Source organism: Taudactylus pleione, unplaced genomic scaffold (genome assembly GCF_031769625.1).
Source record: "Taudactylus pleione unplaced genomic scaffold, aTauple2 ptg000292l, whole genome shotgun sequence".
Lineage (NCBI taxonomy): Eukaryota > Metazoa > Chordata > Amphibia > Anura > Myobatrachidae > Taudactylus > Taudactylus pleione.
Genome location: NW_028284694.1, coordinates 1811895 through 1839720, shown reverse-complemented (window position 1 = coordinate 1839720; position 27826 = coordinate 1811895). Strand labels below are relative to the sequence as shown.

The window sequence follows — 27826 nt, the reverse complement described above, 5'->3', positions numbered from 1 at the left end:
TCCTTGTTGAGCGGACGGGGTCTCCCCTTACTCCTCTACTGGTTTTGTTGACAATGTCTACATGTCACTCCACTGATTCGACAAGCCTTGCTCTTATGGCATTTCGCACATTCTCTCCTTGGGGGTGTTGGAGTTGACCCTAATACTTCATTGTGGTTTAAAGGCACCTTCTCTGAGCTGGGCAAGATGAGCACTGATAACTTTTGGATTAGACATGGTGATGTTGCCATTGGATTACCATGCTGGCCATCTCAAATTGTTCCAACAGCTACATGAAGATGTTGGACTTCCTCACACTGTGTTTTATTGTTTTCTTCAATCTTGCCATGCTCTATCTGCCCAGTTCAAGAGGAACCAGCCACAGTTATGTGATTCCCCACTTTAGAGTATTTTGCAGAGTTCTTCTAAAGTAATCTCATCTTTATATTCCATTTTTAGTTCTCCATCCCACCCGGATGGGTTACTGCCCTTGAAGGTAAAATGGGAGGTTGCCCTGTCTAAAGAGGATCGGGAACAGATTGTTGGCTGCACTAGGGAAGCCGCCGCTTCAATTCAATATACTGTAGAATATATTACAAACACATGGCCTCAACACAAATTTCGGGGTCTGATGATACACTGTTATGACCCTATATTGCCCCCTGGTGTTATATATATAGAATTAAAGTAGACTGTGGAAGCATGTTGGAAACTGAGGGGTCAGTTCAGACCCGGATGCTAAGCTGCGCTCTCTCGCATCCAAAAGGGGCTGGGTATGCAAATGCCGCGATCGCACAGAATGGCTTAAGGACGCCCTCTATGTCTTAGAGAGTGACGGCAGTGAGCGCACGCCAGAGTATATAAACGCCCACCTTTCTTTCTTAGCACACATCATCTCCAGGAAGTGTGTGATTAATTGGTTACATCAAGATCCATCGGAGCTGCACGCAGCGCTTGAGGCAGACCCTACCCCACCGCAGTGACGTGTACAAATATGCTTCTTTGCTAATTATGCACACCCATAAAACTCAGTTTTGACGCCCAGACGCGCCTGTGCTCACAGCTCCACTCCCCCATTCAAAAGCACCTTCCCCTGTTACCACCCTCAAACGGCATTATCTGTCACTCAATGTAGTGCTCAGTCTGTGTACTACGAGCGCACGATTCCTGGACGCAGTGACTGGTTCGCACATGCGTATTTTGACGCATGCGCATACGGGCGACAATCGCCCATAGCGTGCGTCCGCTGCTTAGCATCCGGGTCTGAATCAGACCCTGAACCCAGAGTAATTCTATCTCTTAAAAATGTACCACCCCTGTGGAAATGAAAATCTACACATAGCTGGCACAATGCTGGTTGACACCAGTGGCGTATCTATGAATACAGGGTGTGCATGCACAAAGCCCCTTGGTCCAGGGGGGCTCATACCGTATACCCATTAATGTACTTACCACTCTGGAGTCCCGCGTCAATGGTGCACATCACCAGGAAAATGGCGTTGCTGCCATTTTCACAGATATTTGCACACATGCATTACAGAAATCACTGGGATCAAGGGGTGGGTGCCATGTTCCCGGAGACTCCCCTATGCATAGTAGTCTACTCGCATCTGTGCTGCAGAGAGAGGAGGGGGCCCGCACGGAGGCCGTACATGGTCCACTCTCGTAGTCTGCCACTGGTTGGCACATGTTATCATTTGGGACTTTATCATCAGTGCCGAAACAGGATGAGCTAGGTGCCAGTTCTCCAGGTTACAGTGTTCTTTTTCTTGTACCCATAGGCACCAGAATGGGGGGGGGGCAAGGGGGCAACTTGCCCCCCAAAAAAACAATTGAGAGGCGCCAGTATACGTACTGGGTCAAAGAGAGCAGGGTTGCCACAGGGCTGGGCACAGAGACATTCCCCCCCTGGTTGGTGGCACTGTGTCTCTTGGTCCTTCACTCAGGTAAGTGGCCATGTATACAGATTTATACAGATAACAGAAATTCATTTTAGAGGTTCATTTCCATTCGTCTCATCTAATAAGATTCAATAATGTGCGCAAAATAAAATCTGCAAGATGGGGAAACCACAGACTAAAATACTGTGACCCAAATACTTTTTTTTTTCCCTCGGAAATATGATCAACGCTCCTCCATGGCCTGCTTTCAAATATCTCATTATTGAGTACATTAATTAAAATGAAAAGTAAATATCATCTAATTTTGTAATTAGATGCTTGAATGCAGAGGCACCATCTGTATTTAGGGCCTAGAGCACAATTATTTTTCTGCCGTTTTAAAATAAATAAATTCTATTTTATTATTTCAGTTTTTTCTTTTTTTTATGCAAACAGCTTAGAGGGAGCTTAGATTTGCATTAGGTTACACTGTACAGTTGCAGGAGTGAGGAAATTTGTTTATACAGGGCCTGATTTAGCAGGGCACGCAATAACGATTACAGACGCAGCCGAGCGATTGTTTGCCATTGCGCATGTGAAGAAGCCGCACTGCACGCGCGCAGCGATCACATTGCGATTACAGACACACAAAGGAATCCATCGCATTCTGAGTGACAGGCTGTCAGCGTTTGGGTCTGGTGACGGGGCAGTGGTCCATTGAACGCCGTTTCATGAGCGAGAATAAATGAGCCACTGTGAGTGCAACGAGACTTGAAGTGTCTGCGGCTGGTCAGACCTGGTGTAAATGTTGCGCGATGGGCCAATGTCCATCGATGGTACCGATGTATACGCAGAAGTGCGAGGTTGGACGGATATGAGAAAGCAGCAGAAGGTGTTCCTATGCCGGCTGTGCTTCGGCAGGCATTAGCACATTTTGTAAGCTGCGATTGCTATTGCGTACACTGCTGAACCAGGCCCACAATATGATAGATTTAAAACATATCCACAATAATAAAAAAAAATCTATATACTGTAACAGTTATGTATGGTCTGCACACCGACAGCTAGGGGGATTAGACAGACTTAAACTGGGTACACATTAGACGACCTATGTACTCAGCCAATGGCAGACGCGGCGGACGACATACTGTATCGTGCCGTTAATACACACAATACGCCATTCCCCCGCACCTTCCAAATGCATAGGATCGTCAGTCACATCTTCAGATTGAGCAGCATGTACGGCAAATGCGACGGAGCGCAGTAAGTGTGTTCACGCAATAGCCGATATGACAGATCTGTCGTTCTGATCCGTCGGAAAACAACAAATCACTTCAAAAATCGTCCCAGCTTTAGCGGTGGAGAAGAGTAGGACCCGCCATGCCCTGGGAAAGTATAGGGGTGGAATGGAGCTGGGGGTGCATGGGATGGACGGAGGGAGGAGTGGGATGAAGTTTAGGAAGGGGAGGCAATCGGGAAGCCGACTGCCTAAATACCGGCAGCCGGCTTCCCGACTGCCATTTCCCGGCAAGGGTGAAATGCCGGGCGTCTAGATGTAGACGCCCGCATTTCCCCGACGCCGGGAGACCGGCGCCCGGCATCCCGATCGTAGGGATGCCGGGTGCCAAGAGCGGACAGCCGCGCGGGGGGAGGGTTAGGTTTAGGGCTCCCGGGGGGGACTTAGGGTTAGGCACCCCCCCGGGAGGGTTAGGGTTAGGCTAGGGGGAGGGAGGGTTAGGCACCCACAGGGGGGACTTAGGGTTAGGCACCCCCCCGGGGGACTTAGGTTTAGGCAGCGGGGAAGGGGGTGGTTAGGGTTAGGCACTTAGAGGGGGGATTAGGGTTAGGCACTTGGGGGGGAGGTTAGGGTTAGGCACCCCTAAGGAGGGTTAGGGTTAGGGGGGTTAGGTTAGGTTATTAAATACTTACCTATCCACGATCGGGATTTCCAGCGCTGTCGGGCTGCCGCTGACGGGAATCATACCAATTCCTTAGGAAGCCTTACTACTAAAGGGCCTATTGATCAGTATCTATTTGTAGCATATTCCCCAAAACAGATGGTTTCAGGGGATAGTTGCAAATATTATGTATTCCCCAGATGAATTATGGAGGAACCACAGCAGATAACTCCAACAGCAGCCGCAACCCCCAAAGGTTTGTGTGGTGGATGCGATGCTGCCAGATTTTCAAGTTCCAGATAGTGATTCCGGAGCTTGACCCCCCTGATGGCGTTGTGCTGCTGTATCCCATGGGCTACAGATTGCAAAACTAGCCCGGAGAGGCCGCCACGGCCATGTATGCTGCAGCCTACGCCTGCGCAGGAGTCCCGGCACAGGAGTGACGCGACCACTCCTCTCCCAGCACATCGCAGGGACGGGCTCCTTTCAGAGCCACACTCCCTGCGCATGCTCTTTGATACATTCGGGCGGAATGATCGCATGCTGCAATGTGGTCCTGGGTGCTAGTATCACGCCCAGATTGTACTGAGTGTGCGATTACACTGCACAACAATGAAAATGTTTCCAATGTGAAAATAGTTACTTCTAATTGATTTCAGCATGCAAAGAATGAATATGACATTCAAAACTCTCAGTTAGCTCTGAGTTCCGAGATATAGCCCATTTGTGAGGATGTAGGGGTATTCCTAGTGAAGTGGGCAGAATGGAGAGAATCTTACCAGCAATCTGCGTTCCGCGCAGAGGGGGCGGGGCCTAATGGCCCAATTAAATGAATCAGTTATTTGTCCCCTCCCCTACTCAAATATATGCGATTCATGGGATTACCCGCACAAGATAACTGTGGTGCACTGAGTGACAAGGGGATGTAGTCTGGAACCCAACGGTCTAAATGCCGACCGCCGGCTTCCAGACTGCTTTATCCCGACTAGGGACGAATGACAGGCGACTAAATCTAGACACCTGTCATTTGCCCGACATCTGGAGACCGGCATCCCGATCGAGTGGATGCCGGGCGCCGCAGGGGACAACCACGGGGGGGGGGGGAGGGTTAGGTTTAGGGCTCCAGGGGGGGACTTAGGGCTAGGCACCCCCCTGGGAGGTTAGGGTTAGGCTCGGGGGAGGGAGGGTTAGGGTTAGGCACCCCCCCAGGGGACTTAGGTTTAGGCAGCGGGAAGGGAGGGTTAGGGTTAGGCACAGGGGTGGAGGTTAGGGGTAGGCACCCCTAAGGAGGGTTAGGTTAATAAATATTTACCTTTAGGACGATCGAGATTTCCTCCTTTGTCGGGAATTGATACATATCACACCCGTGACAAGCATAGTGAGCGATTCCACCAAGACATTTCAGCAATGGAAGAAAGATATCAGGATAGGTGAATCACTACTGTTGGACAGTGACAAGAGATGCCCCAGAAGAGGAGTACAAGCGACAAGCAAACAGAAAGCACCCCCATGAATAGGCCACTATATTACATAGTACTTTCCTATGCTGTATGTTTGTTTCGTATGCTGTATGTTTGTTTCGTATGCTGTATGTTTGTTTAATTTTGTGCTCTTATTTATGATTGAATTAAAACAACTGTTATTTATTTTCTATCAAGAAAATATCAGATTATTTTAAAATAGCTTTTCACTATGACTAGATTACTAATGTACATACAGTATAGTGCAAGTAGTGTAGCTCAAAAAATAGAGCTAGTAAAAACATTCTGAAATCGTTTTCGTTTTTCTTGACCTCAAATTAGTAATGTATGACTATTTTTAGATAAGAAACAAATTAAAAGTATTAATTTGTTGTACAGAGTTATTGATTAATGGGCCTCAAAATCAGACATTAACATAACAATAGGATTTAAATATGGCATAAGTCCTATACTATTTACCAATTATTACATTTACGTTGCAACAAAACAATATAGTGGTTTCCTTCATTACTAAACCCATAAACTTGTAAAAATACGAAAACACTTTAAGGGTATTATTATTATTTTAATACAAACAAATGCATACCAGTGCATGATTACCAGATTTCCTCCTCTCTATCATAACCGAAAAAAAAGATATCACCTGGTCAACTTTAAAAATTGTCTGCCAGTACTAGTTACATCTTTACATGAGGACTGATGTCCGGACGGTATGCTCTGATTGTAATGCAGTACTTACTATATTACTATTATTAATAGATATTCTTTCAAAATACTACACTATGTAGACAAATGTGATTGGACACCCCCGCACAAGTGAAATTCATTCCATGCATACCATTGCACACGAGTTCCAAATGGCCACTAATGTGGCAGTTTTGACAAGAACACTTCATAGGGAGGCCCATCCACTTGCAGTTCTATGGAATGTTTTTATCAATTAGCTCCGAAAACCGCACTTATCAAGGGACGTGACCTAATCGCGGGAGGTGTGGTCACGCCTCCTTAGAAAACAAAAACAGCAGCCCTGTGAGGGCTGAGGAGGGGGGCACAATCAGGGTGATCGCTCTCCCGCACAGGGAGGAGAGACTGCTTCAGCTCATCCCACTGCAGCCAAGCACACAGCAGCGAGTGCTGGGCTGCTGACAGGTAAGGGGGGTTCAAAAGGGGAGCGGGGAGCGACGGTGACAGATCCGGGCCCATCCAACGAGCCCGACCCGGGTAATTCCGCCTCCTCTCTGCGCCCCTACTTACCAGGCATAGCTCATCAGGAGCTCACCAGGCTCTGAAAAAAAATGCCCTATAACTATCTGTTTACGGACAGGTACCGGTGTTAACACATAGGATCCGTGAATTTATCACAGATCCTATGTGTACTCGCCCGAAAACAGATATTTTTTCGGACGAATAAGACAGGATTTAATTGAATTGCCCGAAGGCAATTTCAAGCATTAAAATCCCGAAAAAATATCAGGGTCTAATTGAATTCCCCTCACAGTGCCTTTCATTATTATCAGAAATGTGTTTAACTTTAAACACAAAGAATGCCATTGATATACATATTATACTATAAGTTAATATCAAGTTATCATTGAGGTTAGAAGGTACCAGTTACAGCCATGGGCCTGATTCAGCAAGGATCACTATTCTGCTAATACGCACGCTACGCAGTTACTAATGTCAGCGGGGAAATGCAAATGTTTGCAATCACATTGCGATCACAGCCTGACATAAGGACGCCCACTTCCCCTTACTCACATCTGTATACTTGGGCAACATAGCAAATTAATCTGTAACATAGAGTAACATTGGACCCATATGCACAGGTAAGGCAGGTCAGACCTCACTCAGGAATTGCTTACTTCAGCGCACGCTATGAGGCCTCAGGCTGCGTATGGCAACGAAGAGGATAAATTATGCATGCCCATACAACGGCGTTGCAACGCACCAGCACACCTGCGCTCGCCCGACCCCCCCCCCCCCGGCACCACCTACACACGGCACTTCCTGTCAATCACTGTGCTCTGGGCCTGCGTAACATCGCATTTGCTAGTTCGCGTATGTACACTGCGATGCATACGCATGAGTAATGCAAATTAATTGACCGATTGCATGCAATTAGCAACTGCGTTCCTTGCTGAATCAGGCCCCATGTCCGCATATCCTACCTAAATGTCCTCAAATTGTCAACATGGTCAGTATGTCGACATTTATGATATAATTAGCTTTTACATTTTCACTGTTTACATTTTGATTACAGCTCCTGCAAGTTCTCCCTGGCATCAGAGCAGGTGCTGCAGGATCTCCCTGGCTGTAGATAATGGCATCAGAGCAGGTGCTGCAGGATCTCCCTGGCTGTAGATAATGGCCTCAGAGCAGGTGCTGCAGGATCTCCCTGGCTGTAGATAATGACATCAGAGCAGGTGCTGCAGGATCTCCCTGGCTGTAGATAATGGCCTCAGAGCAGGTGTTGCAGGATCTCCCTAGCTGTAGATAATGGCCTCAGAGCAGGTGTTGCAGGATCTCCCTGGCTGTAGATAATGGCCTCAGAGCAGGTGTTGCAGGATCTCCCTGGCTGTAGATAATGGCCTCAGAGCAGGTGCTGCAGGATCTCCCTGGCTACGCATAACGCCGACAGAGCATGTACTGCATGTTTTCCAGGGTTACGAATAACGGCCTCAGAGCATGTATTGCAGGATCTCCCTGGCTTTGGATAACGGCCTCAGAGCAGGTGCTGCAGGCTCTCCTCAGCTGTGGATAATGACCTCAGAGCAGGTGTGGCAGGCTTTCCTCGGCTGTGGATAATGACCTCAGAGCAGGTGCTGCAGGCTCTCCCTGACTGCAGCTATTGGCCTCAGAGCAGGTGCTGCAGGCTCTCCCTGACTGTGGATAATGGCCTCAGAGCAGGTGCTGCAGGCTCTCCCTGGCTGTGGATAATGGCCGCAGAGCAGGTGCTGCAGGCTCTCCCTGGCTGTGGATAATGGCCGCAGAGCAGGTGCTGCAGGCTCTCCCTGGCTGTGGATAATGGCCTCAGAACAGGTGCTGCAGGCTCTCCCTGGCTGTGGATAATGGCTGCAGAGCAGGTGCTGCAGGCTCTCCCTGACTGTGGATAACGGCCGCAGAGCAGGTGCTGCAGGCTTTCCCTGACTGTGGATAACGACCTCAGAGCAGGTGCTGCAGGCTCTCCCTGACTGTGGATAACGACCTCAGAGCAGGTGCTGCAGGCTCTCCCTGACTGTGGATAATGGCTGTAGAGCAGGTGCTGCAGGCTCTCCCTGACTATGGATAACGACCTCAGAGCAGGTGCTGCAGGCTCTCCCTGACTATGGATAATGACCTCAGAGCAGGTGCTGCAGGCTCTCCCTGACTGCGGCTAATGGCCTCAGAGCAGGTGCTGCTGCTGGCTCTCTCTGGCTATGGATGCCTCAGAGCAGGTGCTGCAGGCTCTCCCTGACTATGGATGCCTCAGAGCAGGTGCTGCAGGCTTTCCCTGGCTGTGGATAATGGCCGCAGAGCAGGTGCTGCAGGCTCTCCCTGGCTGTGGATAATGGCCGCAGAGCAGGTGCTGCAGGCTCTCCCTGGCTGTGGATAATGGCCTCAGAACAGGTGCTGCAGGCTCTCCCTGGCTGTGGATAATGACCTCAGAGCAGGTGCTGCAGGTTTTCCCGGGCTGTGGATAATGGCCGCAGAACAGGTGCTGCAGGCTCTCCCTGACTGTGGATAATGGCTGCAGAGCAGGTGCTGCAGGCTCACCCCGACTATGGATAATGACCTCAGAGCAGGTGCTGCAGGCTTTCCTTGACTGTGGATAATGGCCTCAGAGCAGGTGCTGCAGGCTCTCCCTGGCTGTGGATAATGACCTCAGAGCAGGTGCTGCAGGATCTCCCTGGCTGTGGATAATGGCCTCAGAGCAGGTGCTGCAGGCTCTCCCTGGCTGTGGATAATGGCCTCAGAGCAGGTGCTGCAGGCTTTCCTTAACTGTGGATAATGGCCTCAGAACAGGTGCTGCAGGCTCTCCCTGGCTGTGGATAATGACCTCAGAGCAGATGCTGCAGGTTTTCCTTGACTGTGGATAATGACCTCAGAGCAGGTGCTGCAGGCTCTCCCTGGCTGTGGATAATGACCTCAGAGCAGGTGCTGCAGGATCTCCCTGGCTGTGGATAATGGCCTCAGAGCAGGTGCTGCAGGCTCCCCCTGACTATGGATAATGGCCTCAGAGCAGGTGCTGCAGGCTCCCCCTGACTGTGGATAATGGCCTCAGAGCAGGTGCTGCAGACACTGACATAGGAATCCATTTTCAGATTGCAAATTTGCCTGCTATAGTGCTTGTGCAATCTTCGATGTTGCGACCGATGGTGCATCTTCATAGGTGCGTCTCAGTAGGAAGATCATCGGTTGTGGCATTATCTTAAAGACGCAGATGCAGCTATGGTAAAAGACAAAGCACCGCTTAACCAGGCTCACTTGGGTGTAAGCAGAGTCAGCCATCTGTGGGCCTGATTCAGCACGGATCGCAGTTTCTAATACGCACGCAATCGGCCGATTATTTTACACTGCGCATGCATATGCATCACAGTGCGTGTGCACGAACCAGACGATGCGATCGCAGCGGTGACGCAGACCCATCACAGAGTAATTGGCAGGAAGTGCAGTTTGTGGGTGGTGATGGGGGGTGGTCGGGCGAACGCAGGCATGCCAGTGCATTTCAACGCAGTTGGATGGGTGTGTATAAATTATCCACTGCGATACCCTACGCAGCCTGAGGCCTCATAGTGTGCGCTGAAGTTAGCAATGCCTGAGTGAGGTCTGACCTCCCTTACCTGTGCGTATGGGTCCGATGTTACCGATTGTTTCGCTATGTTGTCAAAGTATACGGATGTGTGTAAGAGTAAATGGGCGTCCTGATGTCAGGCTGAGATCGCAATGCAAATGCAAATTTACATATCACCGCTAATATTAGCAACTGCGTAGCGTGTGTATAAGTAGAATAGCGATCCGTGCTGAATCAGGCCCACTTGGGTGTAAGCAGAGTCAGCCGTCTGTGTTTTCTGAGTAGCTTCAGGTAATGCAAAGTAGAGTTAAATCATTTGACAACAAGGTAGAGTAAATGGAGATCATATGTCAGTGATTAATGCCAGCTGGCTCTCCTGCGGCACCTTTTCCAGCACAGCGTCTGGCAGTCAGTATACGCCGGAGGGACAGAGGTGCACACTGTCGTATTAATTACCAGCCAGCAGAATAAGAATCACTAATCGATATACCCAGCAGTTACACTGTTGCAGCCTGTGAGCGGCAGTGGCTTTCATAACACATCTAACTCACTGGCCAGCATGAGGCGTCCACAGGGACACTGGCACGGTTTTACAAAAGACCTTTGTGATCCTTACTCTGCTTGTGTAAACCTCATAATCTACTTTCTAATAACTTTTGCGAACAAGGTTATTGGGAATTGTGGGATTTAAAGAGAACATACAGTATTATCTACACATTAAGTAGATACATGTGTGACACTCCCTAACTGCCACTGAGACTGCATCACTGCCACTGAGACTGCCTCACTGACACTGAGACTGCCTCACTGACACTCCCTCCTTTACATTCCCTCACTGACACTGAGACTTCCTCACTGACACTGGCACTCCCTCACTGTTACTGACACTACCTCGCTGACATTCCCTCACTGTCACTGACACTCCCCCACTGTCTGACACCAAGACTACCTCACTGACACTCCCTCACTGTCACTGACACTCCCTCACTGACACTACCTCACTGACACTCCCTCACTGTCACTGACACTCCCTCACTGTCACTGACACTACCTCGCTGACATTCCCTCACTGTCACTCTCTCACTGTCTGACACCAAGACTACCTCACTGACACTGGCACTCCCTCACTGTTACTGACACTACCTCACTGACACTCACTCACTGTAACTGACACTCCCTCACTGTCACTGACACTACCTCACTGACACTCATTCACTGTCACTGACACTACCTCACTGACACTCACTCACTGTCACTGACACTCCCTCACTGTCACTGACACTCCTTCACTGACACTGGCACTCCCTCACTGTTAATGACACTACCTCACTGACACTCACTCACTGTCACTGACACTCCCTCACTGTCACTGACACTACCTCGCTGACATTCCCTCACTGTCACTCCCTCACTGTCTGACACCAAGACTACCTCACTGACACTGGCACTCCCTCACTGTTACTGACACTACCTCACTGACACTCTCTCACTGTCACTGACACTACCTCACTGACACTCTCTCACTGTCACTGACACTACCTCACTGACACTCACTCACTGTCACTGACACTCCCTCACTGTCACTGACACTCCTTCACTGACACTGGCACTCCCTCACTGTTACTGACACTACCTCACTGACACTCACTCACTGTCACTGACACTCCCTCACTGTCACTGACACTACCTCACTGACACTCACTCACTGTCACTGACACTCCCTCACTGTCACTGACACTCCTTCACTGACACTGGCACTCCCTCACTGTTACTGACACTACCTCGCTGACATTCCCTCACTGTCACTCCCTCACTGTCTGACACCAAGACTACCTCACTGACACTGGCACTCCCTCACTGTTATACCTCTTTTCCACCAAAAACCCAGGTCCGACCTGGGTTTTTGGACATGGTTCCAACCCTGGTCAGACCCAGGTCAGACCCATTTACACTGCACCTTTCATCTGGGTTACTCCCAGGTCAGCCCTGTTCACATTGAACTCAGGTCTGCCCTGCTAAACCTGTGAGGTCATTAAAAGTGGGAGGTGACTGCTCCACAGCCACCAATCAGCTCATTTTAGGCATGATCCAGGTCAGATAACCCGGGTTGCACCGTTTACACTGCACCATTACCCGGGTCCATCCTGGGTCCAACCCTGGTAGCTACCTGGGTTGGATTGCAGGGTCACTTGACCCAGGTTATTTTTCAGGGACCCATTTACACTGAGCTGCGACCTGGGTAGACCCAGCAAAAACCCAGGTTTTTGCTCTGGTGTAAAAGGGGTATAACTGTCACTACCTCGCTGACATCCCTCACTGTCACTGACACTTCTTTTACTGACAATGGCAGTCCCTCACTGTTACTGACACTACCTCACTGACACTCACTTATTGAACTTTGCTTGTGTGCAGTGGCGTAAGTTCATCCCAGACGCCCGGATGAAAAATGAACGAAAATTGTTTACTAAAATCGTTCATTTACTAAATTTAATGAACGATTTTTTTGAACTACAAACGATTTTTGCATATTCCCTTACTGAAAATCGTTGAGTTGGTCAGTCTGACTGAACTACAAACGTAAACTCGCATGAACGATAAACGTTCATCGTTTTAACTCAGAAAGTGACCGATTTTTTCAACGATTGAACGATAAACGATGTCGTTATCGATAATCGTTCAAAAATTCGTTGTGTGTGTATGCACCTTAACAAGTAGATTCTGTATCAGGCGCTGCTTAGGGCAGTGTTTGTAGAACTGCTGTAGTGGATGAGGCTAGTCAACCTCAATAAATAGATAATAGGAGGATGTGAACAGCGCTATAACTTAACAGTTATATATAATATGGATACAACACGGCGGTTTTATTGTCACACATTCAGCAACTCCATCTACAGAAAGATCCATCTCCATCACGGGATTGTCAGCGTGCAGGATATTTTCGCTAAAGACCCTTTTACCTGGAGCATAGTGGTAATTATAGGAGACTGCTTACCTAATTATGTGACAGCAACCAACCAATTCCAGCATTCCAAGAGGCTATAATAGGAACAGGTGTCTTTCCCCAATATACCAGTTGCCAATTGTCCCATATGCATATTTACTATTACTGTTTTTAAATTCGTGTATTATACCATGTCAATCCTTATTTTATAAAGACATGTTTATTACTAATTTTATTTATTAAGCCAATTATTTCATAATCCATTCCATCTTATATATATATTTAACTGTTAAGTTATAGCGCTGTTCACATCCTCATATCTACAAGAGAGATAAAGTGGAGATGTTACTCATAGCAACCAATCAGCTTCTCATTGTCATTTATCTAGCACAGTTTAACAGTTTACAGAAGCTGATTGGTTATTATGGGCACCTTCTCTACTTTATCTCTCTCAAAGATTTGATACATTTTTCCCTGAGTGTTTCAGAAATGAGACCAGCCATGTCCAAATATTATTATTTCCTATGACTTAGCTCCTGGGGCAGGGGCATTTTAAGAGAGGAGGGGGCCCACGTGCAGCCTCCATGCGGGCCGCCTCCTCTCCGGCAGCGCAGTAGACTCTGGCTTTGTGCCAGAGTCATGGGTCTCCGTGAACATGGTGCCCATGCCTTCTTTCCGGGGACATCACCAGTGCACATGCGCAAAGCACTGGAAAAATGGCCGCCACACAATTTTCCCGGTGATTAAAGTCAGAAGAATCTGCCAGTGCGGGACATCGGAGAGGTAAGTATGCTAATTATATGGGTGCAGGGTGTGTGGTGTGGGCCCCCCTTGACCCAGGGGCCATCCTGCACCCATTATAGATACTCCACTGCCCTGGCGTATGGTTCTCTATATTAGTGTATGGATAATGCTTCATTTTACCTCTGCCAGGCAACTCCTCCAGTTTTTTAATAGATGGAATTACGCAGAGTAACATATGCCCATGTGAGAGATTTGTATGAAAAGCATGTGAAAATCAATGCTACTTTGTAACTGTACATATTTTACCCCGAAGCTAAGAATGTTCTGTACAGCTTAAAGATATTGCAGGTGTCAAATACGTTATTCAAGTATTCTGCTGGAGATCGCAACATATAGGGCACGTGGACCAATCAATCATGCTGGCAATGCTTGGTGAATTGTGTGTGTGTGTTACTATAATCAGATGTCAGTCAGATGTCATATATATACAGTATATATACAGTGTATATATATATATATATTAGGGGTGAGCGGGTTCGGATTTCTGAAATCCGAACCCCCCCGAGCCCCCCCGATCCGAGTCCGATCCGAGTCAGGCTCGACTTTTCCCGCCTGACTCGGATCTGACATCGAGGCAAAACGTCATCATCCCGCCTTCCGAGTCTCGCGGGTTTTGGATCCTATATAAGGTACCCGCGTCGGCGCCATTTTCTCACTCGGCTGTGGACAGTGAAGAGGGAGGGTGGGAGTTAGTGCTGTGTAGTGTAGTGTAGTGTAGTGCTGCTGTTGTCCACTACTTCAAAGTCCATAGGGGCTGGCTGTGTTGTGCTGTGCTGCTGTTGTTAATAGGGGCTGTGTCCACTACTTCAAAGTCCATAGGGGCTGGCTGGACTGTGTTGTGCAGTCAGTTCTCCATAGGGGCTGTGTCCACTCCAAAGTCCTGTGCAGTGTCCCAGTCCTAAAGGGGTGCTGTAGTGTTGTCCAGGGGGTGCTCTGTCCATCAGGGGTGCTCCCCCCAAGTGCTAAAAAAATAATATATTTTCTGTGTTTGTGAATTGTGTGCGCAGTAGCCGCACGTGCATCAACAAAGTAGTGCCAAGCGTGCGCCTGTGTCATAAGTAAAGGGCCGGCTGGCTTGACCGTTAAAGGGTGCTGTAACCCCCGAAAGTACACTCCAGTCCAAACCAAAAAAAAATTATTTTCTGTGTTTGTGAATTGTGTGCGCAGTAGCCGCACGTGCATCAACAAAGTAGTGCCAAGCGTGCGCCTGTGTCATAAGTAAAGGGCCGGCTGGCTTGATCGTTAAGGGTGCTGTAACCCCCGAAAGTACACTCCAGTCCAAACCAAAAAAAAAATTATTTTCTGTGTTTGTGAATTGTGTGCGCAGTAGCCGCACGTGCATCAACAAAGTAGTGCCAAACGTGCGCCTGTGTCATAAGTAAAGGGCCGGCTGGCTTGACCGTTAAGGGTGCTGTAACCCCCGAAAGTACACTCCAGTCCAAACCAAAAAAAAAATTATTTTCTGTGTTTGTGAATTGTGTGCGCAGTAGCCGCACGTGCATCAACAAAGTAGTGCCAAACGTGCGCCTGTGTCATAAGTAAAGGGCCGGCTGGCTTGACCGTTAAGGGTGCTGTAACCCCCGAAAGTACACTCCAGTCCAAACCCCAAAAAAAATTATTTTCTGTGTTTGTGAATTGTGTGCGCAGTAGCCGCACGTGCATCAACAAAGTAGTGCCAAGCGTGCGCCTGTGTCATAAGTAAAGGGCCGGCTGGCTTGACCGTTAAGGGTGCTGTAACCCCCGAAAGTACACTCCAGTCCAAACCAAAAAAAAAATTATTTTCTGTGTTTGTGAATTGTGTGCGCAGTAGCCGCACGTGCATCAACAAAGTAGTGCCAAGCGTGCGCCTGTGTCATAAGTAAAGGGCCGGCTGGCTTGACCGTTAAAGGGTGCTGTAACCCCCGAAAGTACACTCCAGTCCAAACCTAAAAAAAAATTATTTTCTGTGTTTGTGAATTGTGTGCGCAGTAGCCGCATGTGCATCAACAAAGTAGTGCCAAGCGTGCGCCTGTGTCATAAGTAAAGGGCCAGCTGGCTTGACCGTTAAAGGGTGCTGTAACCCCCGAAAGTACACTCCAGTCCAAACCAAAAAAAAATTATTTTCTGTGTTTGTGAATTGTGTGCGCAGTAGCCGCACGTGCATCAACAAAGTAGTGCCAAGCGTGCGCCTGTGTCATAAGTAAAGGGCCGGCTGGCTTGACCGTTAAGGGTGCTGTAACCCCTGAAAGTACACTCCAGTCCAAACCTAAAAAAAAATTATTTTCTGTGTTTGTGAATTGTGTGCGCAGTAGCCGCACGTGCATCAACAAAGTAGTGCCAAGCGTGCGCCTGTGTCATAAGTAAAGGGCCGGCTGGCTTGACCGTTAAGGGTGCTGTAACCCCCGAAAGTACACTCCAGTCCAAACCTAAAAAAAAATTATTTTCTGTGTTTGTGAATTGTGTGCGCAGTAGCCGCACGTGCATCAACAAAGTAGTGCCAAGAGTGCGCCTGTGTCATAAGTAAAGGGCCGGCTGGCTTGACCGTTAAAGGGTGCTGTAACCCCCGAAAGTACACTCCAGTCCAAACCAAAAAAAAATTATTTTCTGTGTTTGTGAATTGTGTGCGCAGTAGCCGCACGTGCATCAACAAAGTAGTGCCAAGCGTGCGCCTGTGTCATAAGTAAAGGGCCGGCTGGCTTGACCGTTAAAGGGTGCTGTAACCCCCAAAGTACACTCCAGTCCAAACCAAAAAAAAATTATTTTCTGTGTTTGTGAATTGTGTGCGCAGTAGCCGCACGTGCATCAACAAAGTAGTGCCAAGAGTGCGCCTGTGTCATAAGTAAAGGGCCGGCTGGCTTGACCGTTAAAGGGTGCTGTAACCCACAAAGTACACTCCAGTCCAAACCAAAAAAAAAATTATTTTCTGTGTTTAGCCGCACGTATATATCAAATCGATATAACATAAATGGAGGACCAAACTTTCTCCGATAAAAATAAAATAGAGAAAGATCAAGAACCACTTCCTCCTAGTGCTGAAGCTGCTGCCACTAGTCATGACATAGACGATAACATGCCATCAACGTCGTCTGCCAAGGCCGATGCCCAATGTCATAGTAGAGGGCACATACAATCCCAAATGGCAAAGTTCAGGAAAATGACCTTGAAAAAGACATTTAAATCAGCTGAAGAGAAACGTAAACTTGCCAATATGCCATTTACGACACGGAGTGGCAAGGAACGGCTAAGGTCGATCCCTAGTATGTTCATGACTAGTGGTTCAGCTTCACATGACGATGGAAGCACTCCTCCCACTAAAAAAATCAAAAGAGTTAAGCTGGCAAAAGCACAGCGAAGAACTGTGCTTTCTAAGAAGATATCACAAATCCCCAAGGAGAGTCCAAGTGTGGTGGTGGTTGCGATGCCTGACCTTCCCAGCACTGGACGGGAAGAGGTGGCTCTTTCCACCATTTGCACGCCCCCTGCAAGTGCTGAAAGGAGCACCCACAGTCCACTTGCTGATATGCAAATTGAAGATGTCACTGTTGAAGTACAACAGGATGAGGATACTGGTGTAGCTGGCGCTGAGGAGGAAGTTGGCGAGGAGGATTCTGATGGTGATGTGGTTTGTTTAAATCAGGCTCCGGGGGAGACAGTTGTTGTCCGTGGGATGAAAAAGCCCATCACGGTCATGCCTGGGCAGAAGACCAAACATTCCACCTCTTTGGTCTGGCAATATTTCTATCCAAATCCGGACAACAACTGTCTTGCCATATGTACCATATGTAAAGGTGAAATAAGTAGGGGTAGGGACGTCAACCACCTAGGAACATCCTCCCTTATACGGCACCTGCAGCGCGTTCATAAAAAGTTACTGTCAAGTTCAGAAACTTTGGCTCAGACCGTAAGCAGTCCAGGGACACCTAAATCCCGTTGTCCTGTTGTATCCAAGCGCCTGCAAACCACACCGTCAACTCCCTCCTCGTCAATTTCCTCCTTAGTCAGGATCGGAAGTAGTCCTGCAGGCCATATCACTGGCATGACTGACTCTCCTATCCGGGATTCCTCCGGAGGATCCTGCATTGCTACGCCTACTGCTGCCGCTGCTGCTGTTGCTGCTGCTGCTGGGAGTCGTTCATCATCCCAGAGAGGAAGTAGGAACACCACTACTTTTACTAAACAATTGACCCTCCAACAGTCCTTAGCGAGGAGGATGAAGTACGACAGCAGTCATCCTGAAGCAAAACGTATAACTGAGGCCTTGACTGCTATGTTGGTGTTAGACGTGCATCCGGTATCCGCCATTAGTGCAGTGGGATTTAGACAATTGATGGAGGTAGTGTGTCCCCGGTTCCAAATCCCGTCTAGATTCCACTTCACTAGGCAGGCGATACCGAGACTGTACAGAAACGTCAGAAAAAGTGTCCTCAGTGTCCTGAAAAATGCCGTTGTACACAATGTCCACTTAACCACGGACATGTGGACAAGTGGAACAGGGCAGACTAAGGACTATATGACTGTGACAGCCCACTGGGTAGATGTATCACCTTACGCAGCAACAGCAGCAGCGTCACCAGTAGCAGCATCTCAGAAACGCCAGCTCGTTACAAGGCAGGCTACGCTGTGTATCACCGGTTTCAGTAAGAGGCACACCGCCGACAACCTCTTAGAGAAACTGAGGGAAATCATCGCCCAGTGGCTTACCCCACTTAGACTCTCCTGGGGATTTGTGATATCTGACAACGCCACCAATATTGTGCGGGCATTACATCTGGGCAAATTCCAGCACGTCCCATGTTTTGCTCACACAATAAACTTGGTGGTGCAGAATTTTCTGAAAAGCGACAGGGGCGTGCAGGAGACGCTTTGGGTGTCCCGAAAAATTTCTGGCCACTTTCGCCATTCAGCAACTGCGTGCCGAAGACTGGAGCGCCAGCAAACACTCTTGAACCTGCCCCGCCATCACCTGAAGCAAGAGGTTGTGACGCGGTGGAACTCAACCCTCTATATGCTTCAGAGGATGGAGGAGCAGCAAAAGGCCATACAAGCCTATACATCCACCTATGACATAGGCAAAGGAGGGGGTATGCACCTGACTCAAGCGCAGTGGAGAATGATTTCCGTGTTGTGCAAGGTTCTTCAGCCCTTCGAACTTGCCACACGTGAAGTCAGTTCAGACACTGCCAGCTTGAGTCAGGTCATTCCCCTCATCAGGCTTTTGCAGAAGCAGCTGGAGAAAGTGAAGGAGGAGCTAAGACGGAGCGATTCCGCTCGGCATGTGGGACTTGTGGATGAAGCCCTTCATTCGCTTTGCCAGGATTCCAGGGTGGTCAATCTGTTGAAATCAGACCACTACATTTTGGCCACCGTGCTCGATCCTAGGTTTAAAGCCTATGTGGTGTCTCTCTTTCCGGCCGACACAAGCCTGCAGAGGTGCAAAGACCTGCTGGTGAACACACTGTCAGCTGAAGCGGAACGTGACACGTCAACGGCTCCTTCTTCATTTTCTCCCGCAACTGGGGCTGCCAGGAAAAAACTTAGGTATCCTAAGCAACCCGCTGGCGGTGATGCAGGGCAGGCAGGACCAAGTTTGGACATCTGGTCCGGACTGAAGGACCTGGCAACAATTTCTGACATGTCTACTGTCACTGCATATGATACTGTCACCATTGACAGAATGGTGGAGGATTACATCGGTGACAGCATCCAAGTAGGCATGTCAGACAGTCCATACCTGTACTGGCAGGAAAAAGAGGCAATTTGGAGGCCCCTGTACAAACTGGCTCTATTTTACCTGAGTTGCCCCCCCTCCAGTGTGTACTCCGAAAGAGTGTTTAGTGCAGCCGGGAACCTTGTCAGCGAAAGGCGTAGGAGGTTGCTTCCACAGAATGTGGAGAAGATGATGTTCATCAAAATGAATTATCAGCTCTTCCAGGGAGACCAGCCTCCAGAACATACAGAGGGACCTGTGGTGGTGGATTCAAGTGGGGACGAGTTAATACTTTGTGAGGATGAGGATGTACACACTGAAGAGGGTGAGGAATCGGTGGATGAGGAGGATGAGGATGACATCTTGCCTCCGTAGAGCCAGTTTGTGCAGGGACACATTAATTGCCAGCTTGTTTTGTGGGGGCCCAAACGAACCAATCATTTCAGCCACAGTTGTGTGGCAGACCCTGGCGCTGAAATGATTGATTTGTTAAAGTGTGCATGTCCTGTTTATACAACATAAGGGTGGGTGGGAGGGCCCAAGGACAATTCCATCTTGCACCTCTTTTTTTCTTTGCATTATGTACAGTTTGAGGCCTAGTTTTTCTAACTGCCATCCTGTCTGCCACTGCAGTGTCACTCCTAGATGGGTCACGTGTTTGTGCCGCCCACTCGTGTCGCTTAGCATAGTCATCCAGCTACCTCGGTGCAACCTTTTGGACATAAAAACACTATTGTGAGGTGTTCAGAATAGACTGGAAATGAGTGGAAATTAAGGTTATTGAGGTTAATAATAGCATAGGAGCAGAAAAACCTACAAATTCTGTGATTTTAGCTGTTTTTATGCTTTTTTTCAAAAAAATACAGATCCAAAACACAAAACCCAGAACCCAAAACACGGAAGGGTGGTTTTGGCAAAACCAATCCAGATCCAAAACACGAAGAAAGATCCAGATCCAAAACCAAAACACAAAACACGAAAAGTGGCCGGTGCACACCCCTAATATATATATATATATATACATCCATCTATCTATGTATGCATATATATATATATATATAAAATATATCGTTCCCGACAGCTGTTCATCGCATCGTCCCATCTACTGTCCTACACGGCAGATGGAACGATGCACTGAATGACGTGATGCTATACATGTAGCATGTAGCGAAACATCACGCCATTGTATGCCGTCGAATGTCGCATCAGGAAGTGTGTACGGCGCGCCTGATGCATCGTTACATCACCCGTTGCATCACTGGGTTCCACTGTCATTCAGGTGGGTACCCAGCTTTAATGTAGCGATGTTATTAGCTGACGTCTAAACACTTCAAAGTGCAGGGACCTGAAGACCATGCGTAAAAGAGTCTGTGCCCCTAATGCTCAGAGCACACGGTGCTGCCGGCTAGAGAGGTTGGGGGGTGGGCAGACAGAGACTGCGGACAGGCCTCCTCCTCTCCCTGTGTACACTCACCGTATGTGTGTGTATATGTATAAATTGCAGATCGATGTATGAAATGAATAGAAACCTTGGCCCTCATTCAGAGCCACTCGCTAGCGGCAGTACGCTCGTTCCGAGCGATGTTCGCACATCTGCGCATGCGTACGGTTTTTAGTACGCATGCGCGAACCAGTCAGTGCGGCCGAAAATCGTTGGTACGCAATATAGCGAGGGCCTGCTATTTTGAGTGACAGAATGAGGCGTATGTGGGTGGTAACAGGGGAAGGTGCTTGAAAACGGGGAGTGGAGATCCGAACGCAGGCGTGCTTAAAGGTCAAAACGGGCGTTTTAAGGGAGTGCATATTTAATACAGCAGCGTCATTGACCACGTCACTTGTTTTTTTTTAACTCAGAACTGCTCGCAAAATAGCGGTTGAAAACACCAACCACAAGAATAGCGAGCAGTTCATACGCTGTACGATGTACTCGATTAATCTAATAAATAGCGGACATGACGTATGGTGCGTCTGGCCAGGGGGCGTTTTTATCAAAAAAACGAGCGTATGTTTTGCTCGCTCGTTCAGACTTAGAGGTGGGAACAGACTGCAATTTGCGAACGGATCATTTGAATAGCCACCCCTTGTTTTTGAACGAACGACCACAAATAGCGAACGGCTCTGAATCAGGCCCCTTGCTCTTTAAATATCTCCAGATTATTCCGTATGACATTAGCATTCTCCACTTTTCCATCAGATATATGTTAAAGCTTCTTTTTCTCTTTTACTTGTGGGGACCCTTCTGATTGTCTGATTGTCACATCTTTTGATTTAATTTTATTTACCTTTTTTTTTTCTTTAGATATAATGGACCCAATCTTGTGTTGAAATACATCAAAGAGAAAGGTCGCCTTGTGAACATAGCGGTGGATGAACGGAGCTCTCCCTTTTATCCTCTCCGGGATCGCCAGGGCAACGCCATTGGGGTCACCGCCTGTGATATAGACGGGGATGGACGAGAGGAGATTTACTTCCTGAACACGAACAACGCTTTCTCAGGTGAGCAGGCTCCTAGGGCATACTTGCCTACTTTTGAAAAAGCATTTCAGGGAGATTGTGAAAGCAGCATCTATGAGCGTGGGGGTAAAGTGGGCGTGTACTGCTACATCTGAGAGACGTGTCCTAAAATTGATTTACATCCACATGTAAATGAGCCCCAAAGCAGTCAGTAAGATCTACTTGTTGATGAAAACACACTGATAATTCTCAGAATATACATGTAGCCATAGGGATCATTGTGCCTTATACCCAATGCAGGGAAATTATACTAATGATCCCATTTGAATGTATATATCTCTGCTTTTTCTTTTATATAACAGTGTCATAATGGGGGTAAGGTGAAATGAGGGAGATTGCTAGACTCTTCAGGGAGACAGGGAGATTGCTGCTATTTCAGGGAGTTTCCCTGACAATGAGGGAGAGTTGGCAAGTATGTCCTAGGGTCACGTGTTACCGACATGCAGCTGCCGTACATGTCATCTATGCCCAGTGCCAGATTTCGGATTAGGTGGAGAGTTGGTTCTTATTCACACTGCTAGATATTTTCTTAAGAAACATTAACATAAAGAATGTGAAAAACTGTGTAAAATAGATCTAACTGTATGGTGCAGAGTACTGCCATTATTTCATACTTTCCTGCTCCAGGAGATGCAGCTGACTACTTTGGAGGCAGGACTGGGCTCTTATCATCAAAATGTGTGGGCCCGTAATAAGGGGGCGGGGATGAAGGGCACAATCCACATAATTTTAGCTACACCCACTCCCTATGGAGCCACGGGGGATAGGGAGCCCCTTCCCTATCCCCCATTCTGCCCACTTCTCAAGGAAGTGGGCGGGTGTGCAGGAGATCCACCCACTCTTCTGGGGTTGCAGGGGTCTACCCAGGGCCGGCTCCAGGGGTCTGAGCACCCTGTGCCGGCCCGGTACATAGCGCCCTGTAATCGAGCGCGGCGACCAAAATTGGGGCGTGGCCGCATGTCCATACACCACGCACCCTGCATGACGTTATTTGGAGGATTGCCTGCATGGCACGCCTCCAAATAATGTCAGGCTGGGGGTAAAGCCCAGCCCTCCGTCACTGGCTGGGCTTCCCCCAGCCCTCTGCGTCAGTGGTGCCGCGCGCATGCACGCGGCATCCATTCACACTCAGGGGGTCCAGCACCGCCGCACAGCTGCGGCAGTGGGGGTCCACGACCTCCCAATTTGACCACCCGCGGGCCACTTCGGCCCACGGGTGGAACAGTGGGACAGTACTGTCCCACTGAAATCGGGATATTGGGGAGGGGTGCGCCCTCTATGGGTGGCGCCCCTGTGCGACCGCACTGGTCGAGCACCCCTAGAGCCGGCCCCGGGACTACCCGTAAAATCGCGAGTCTCCCGCACTTTCCGGAGAGTACATAGGTATGCACTACTGTACATTCTGTTTCATGGCGGGGTCAGCGTGGTTACAGAGTGGTTACAGAGTGCCCCATGCTACAGAGGTGTCACTGTTGGTGGGAGATGGTGTATTGTCTCGTAACGCTGAAGGTTGTTATGCTTCTATGCTCCAATGATGTAAGCTTGTTTATGCTTTTTGTGTTCACATGGCGGAACATTTGAAAAGAAAATCTTTCAACATATTGATAATTCTAGTTATTTTTGCTCATCACTTTAATTTGTTGTTTGTTTCTTACTTCTCTTGTCATCTTTAATACAATGCAATATTTTGAAGTGTATTTTAAGTCAACATTGTTATACTCTATATTCCACATCAATTGAAGGAATCGGTATGAAATACCGCCGGCCGCATGGTTCGATTTCCGTCAGCGGCAGCCCGACATGAGCAGAGTTCGGAGCAGCGGAAGCCCGACAGCGCTGGAAATCCCGATCGTGGATAGGTGAGTATCTACTAACCTAACCCCCCTGACCCTAGCCCTCCTTAGGGGTGCCTAACCCTAACTTCCCCCCCAAGTGCCTAACCCTAATCCCCCTCTACGTGCCTAACCCTAACCACCCCCTTCCCCGCTGCCTAACCCTAAGTCCTCCCCGGGGGTGCCTAACCCTAACCCTCCCTCCCCCTAGCCTAGCCCTAACCCTCCCGGGGGGGTGCCTAACCCTAAGTCCCCCCCATGAGCCCTAAACCTAACCCTCCCCCCCGTGGCTGTCCGCTTGCGGCGCCCGGCATCACTACGATCGGGATGCTGGGCGCCGGTCTCCCGGCGTCGGGGAAATGTGGGCGTCTACATCTAGACGCCCGGCATTTCACCCTTGCCGGGATATGACAGTCGGGAAGCCGGCTGCCGGTATTTAGGCAGTTGGCTTCCCGATTACATACCCAATTGAAAGTACTATTATTTTATTATTTCCACAACAAAGAAAACTGTTGTTGGACCAACATTTAGGAGTTATGAGCATGTCTGTAAAGGGATTTAGTAATCGGAGGTATGTGTAGCCTTTCTTCCTCCTGGGAGCCTAGAGATGAACAAAGTGCCGATGTTTATGCAGTTGAAGCGATTATCAGTAATCTGCGCATGCGTCAGGTGTCATAACCGATGTCGCTCGCAGTTATTCGCAAAGGGATTGACAGGCAGGGACCATGGCCCTCATTCAGAGGCGGTCGGAGGATGCAAGCGGTCACTCAGAAACTGGGCGGCCGCTTGCATCCTGACCGGCCGCCTCTGTTTCGGTCGTTAGGCTGTGGGTTTACACCCACAGCTCTAACGACCGCTAGGATGATGGTCGCGATGGTCATAGACCATCGTGACCATCGGGGTTTACGACGAGACCCTAGGGTAGGGTCTCACTTGTCGTAAGCCCCGGAGAGCTTCTGGCTCTGTCAGAGCCGGAAGCTCTCCACTGACATCACCCCCGGCCCGCCTTCCAAACGGGGCGAGCTGTCAATCAACATCGACAGCTCGCCCCCTTTGGAAAGAGACCCGCTACGACCGGCGCTGTCGGTCGTAGCGGGTCTCACGCATTCGCACGAAGGAGCCGGCTCCCTCGTGCGCATGCGCACTGGACAAACATCGAGGCGGCCGTGCGGTCGTAGACCGTATGGCCGCCTCTGAATAAAGCCCCATTTGTGGGTGGCATCGGGGAGGTGGTGACTCAAACGCAGGCGTGTCGTGACCGTTTCCAGGGCTTCTCTGCCTGCGACCGCGATCCTGCGTCTCAGTGCCCTCAGTCATTCTGTACGACCATAGGGTTACTCAGACGTCCGATATTCAACTGATCAGTGGCCGAGCTGCGTCTTAGTACGCAGTCGCTTGGATTTGTGAAGCCATCAGTGGGCGTCTCCATACAGATCTTGGAGGCAGCGACATTTGCATATTTTCACGCATTTGCTACGTACAAATTTGCCATAATAATAATATAATATAATACCGCCCACTTCCCTTTACTTGCGTCCTCTATACCTGGCAAGACAGCGGAAACATCGGATACATCGAGAACCATCGGATGCTTACGCACAATAGTGGTTGACTTGACCCTCCAGCAGACATTCTGTAGCGAGACTTCCTGTGTGCAACTACGCCTCAGACTGTGTCCGTCGCCACAAGGGCTTAATTATGCACGCCCCTGTAACACCGTCCAAATGCAGAGGCACGCCTGCGTTTGCCAGACCATCAACCCCCCTCCCCCTCTCCCCCCCGCACCACCCACAAACAGCACTTCCTGTCAATCACTGTGCTCTGGGTCTGCGTATCTTCTGCAAACGCAGTTCCCATCGCAATAGCTAGTTTGCGCACGCGCACTGCAATGCATGCACATGCGTGGAGCAAAAACATCGACCGAGTGCGTGCGTCTGCTGCATCCGTACGTTCCTTGCTGAATCAGGCCCAGTGAGTAGTATGGGCCTGATTCAGCGAGGATCGCAACTGTGATCGCGGCAGCGATTATGCATGCAGACTCACTGCGATAGTATGCTAATCCATTGCGATCACTATGCGATTGCAGCAATACATTAGGACACCCACCTTACCTTACACACATCCATAATACTTAGCAAGACTGCGAAACCATCGGTAACATCGAGTACCATCGCAGCCTCACGCACAGTTACACAAGCTCTGACCTTACTCAGGAATTGCTAACCTCATTGCATGCTGTGAGTACACAAGCTGTGTTGGCAGCTGCAACGGTGTTCAAACGCTCTGGCACGCCTGCGTTTCGCCGACCCCCCCCCCCCCATCACCTCCCACAAGCAGCACGTCCTGCCAGTCACTCTGCGATGGGCCTCAGTCCTGATCGTAGTGGCTGGTTCGTGCACTGCGCTGCAAACGCATGCACAGAACGCAACAATCGGCCGATTGCGTGCGTAATGACAATTGCGATCCTTGCTGAATCAGGCCCTATGTACACTATGGGGGATAACTTAAGGATAAATAGTGTGTACAAATATGGTGTAACCCATACAGTGGTGAAGCTAACATGGGTGCAGGTTGTGATGTGCACACGGGCCCCTGAGTGAAGGGGGTTGCACACCACGCCAGCGCCTTCTTTCCAGAAGAATTCACCAGAAAAATGGTTTCCGTTGGGGAGGGATCCCACCAAAATATTACATGGGCACCCCTCCTCTATTACAATACCCCTGATGTTAAGCTTAGATGTTAGTGTTAATTTTATAAGCTGCCTGGAAAATGACAGCTGTAAGCTGTTTGCATCAGATGGAACCGTATCAAGCCGTACAACTACAAAAGCACCACTCTCTCATGTTTTCTTAATTAAAGAGGTTTACATAGGAGATACAATATAATCCTGTTACATTTATAGGAGATGCTATTTCCGAGTGACAATAAAACGGATTGCAGAACAATAGATGTTTGAGGTCCCTTTGCAGGGGGAAGGGGGTGGATTTGGAAGAGTTCCTTGGGCAAGTGAAGTAGGCATCATAGGGGTAAATGCCACCTGCAGGCCAGGCACCGTCATTGGCGATGCCTGTAAGTGACAGGCTATTACAAAAATCTTCCTATCAAATAAACACTAATTTAAACTTTTGCAGCAAGAAAATTAGAGTTTCTACATTCTGCTGCCCAATTAAAGAAGAACTGCCTAGTCACAGCCTGGTTATACGTCACCTTGCTACCGAATGTCTTGCTGTTAAATATACCAGGACCTCTATTTCGTCAGTAAGAAAAAAAAAATTCAGGGGGACCTCACGCTGCGTCCCCTTTTTCCCCTGATACTACTACTAGCCTAGGCTTCCAGCTCTAGTGCTTGTTACTCTTTTATAGGTAAACAGCGCTGATCTGTGCAACTGCAGATGTGTCCTCTTTCATGTTTGACACTCACGCATCGCACCATGCGATCAGCCGTGGCCACATGCGCCACGGTACGCCATGCCGTGCGCTGCGTTCACACCATGCAATTCTATGGAGTCACAGGACTTGCCCCCCCCCCCATATTTTCAAAATAATTGCACTCTGTACTAATAGTACTAATAACCTGCCTACTTGAGGGCACAGTCACTTCTGTGTGCCTTTATGATAATGGGGATCAGGCCAGGGGCGTCTTAAGAGACGAGGGGGCCCATGTGCATTCCCCGTGCTCCCTCCTCTCTCCCCGGCGGCCGGCAGCCGATTGACGCGGCTGGCCAGCCACTGCAGAGTCAGTAGACTCTTGGCACTAGAGTGTGCCCAGAGTCTACTGCGCATGCGCAGAACGCCGGAAAAATTGCCTTTTTTCAGGGTTCTGTGCAGCGCTGACACCCGCAGTGGGACCACGGACCTGTGAGTTTTAGATAATATGGGTGCAGCAGTGGCGTATCTATAATGGGTGCAGTGTGTGCGGGGCACACACCGCACACACTGCACCCATATTATTTTAGACTTACCTGTCCGTGGTCCCACGTTGGGTGTCTGCGCTGCTCAGAACACTGGAAAATGGCCTCCGCGGCCATTTTTCCGGTGTT

The 27826-nt window shown here is 49.1% G+C and overlaps 1 protein-coding gene across 1 annotated transcript in view; it reads left to right on the top strand.

Moving 5' to 3' along the window:
• CRTAC1 (cartilage acidic protein 1) overlaps positions 1-27826 on the top strand; it is an 822281-nt gene that overhangs the window by 278077 nt on the left and 516378 nt on the right. The window contains exon 3 of the mRNA XM_088482771.1: positions 21740-21936. Within this exon, the coding sequence (XP_088338897.1) occupies positions 21740-21936 (197 nt within the window). The remainder of the gene's footprint in view (positions 1-21739; positions 21937-27826) is intronic.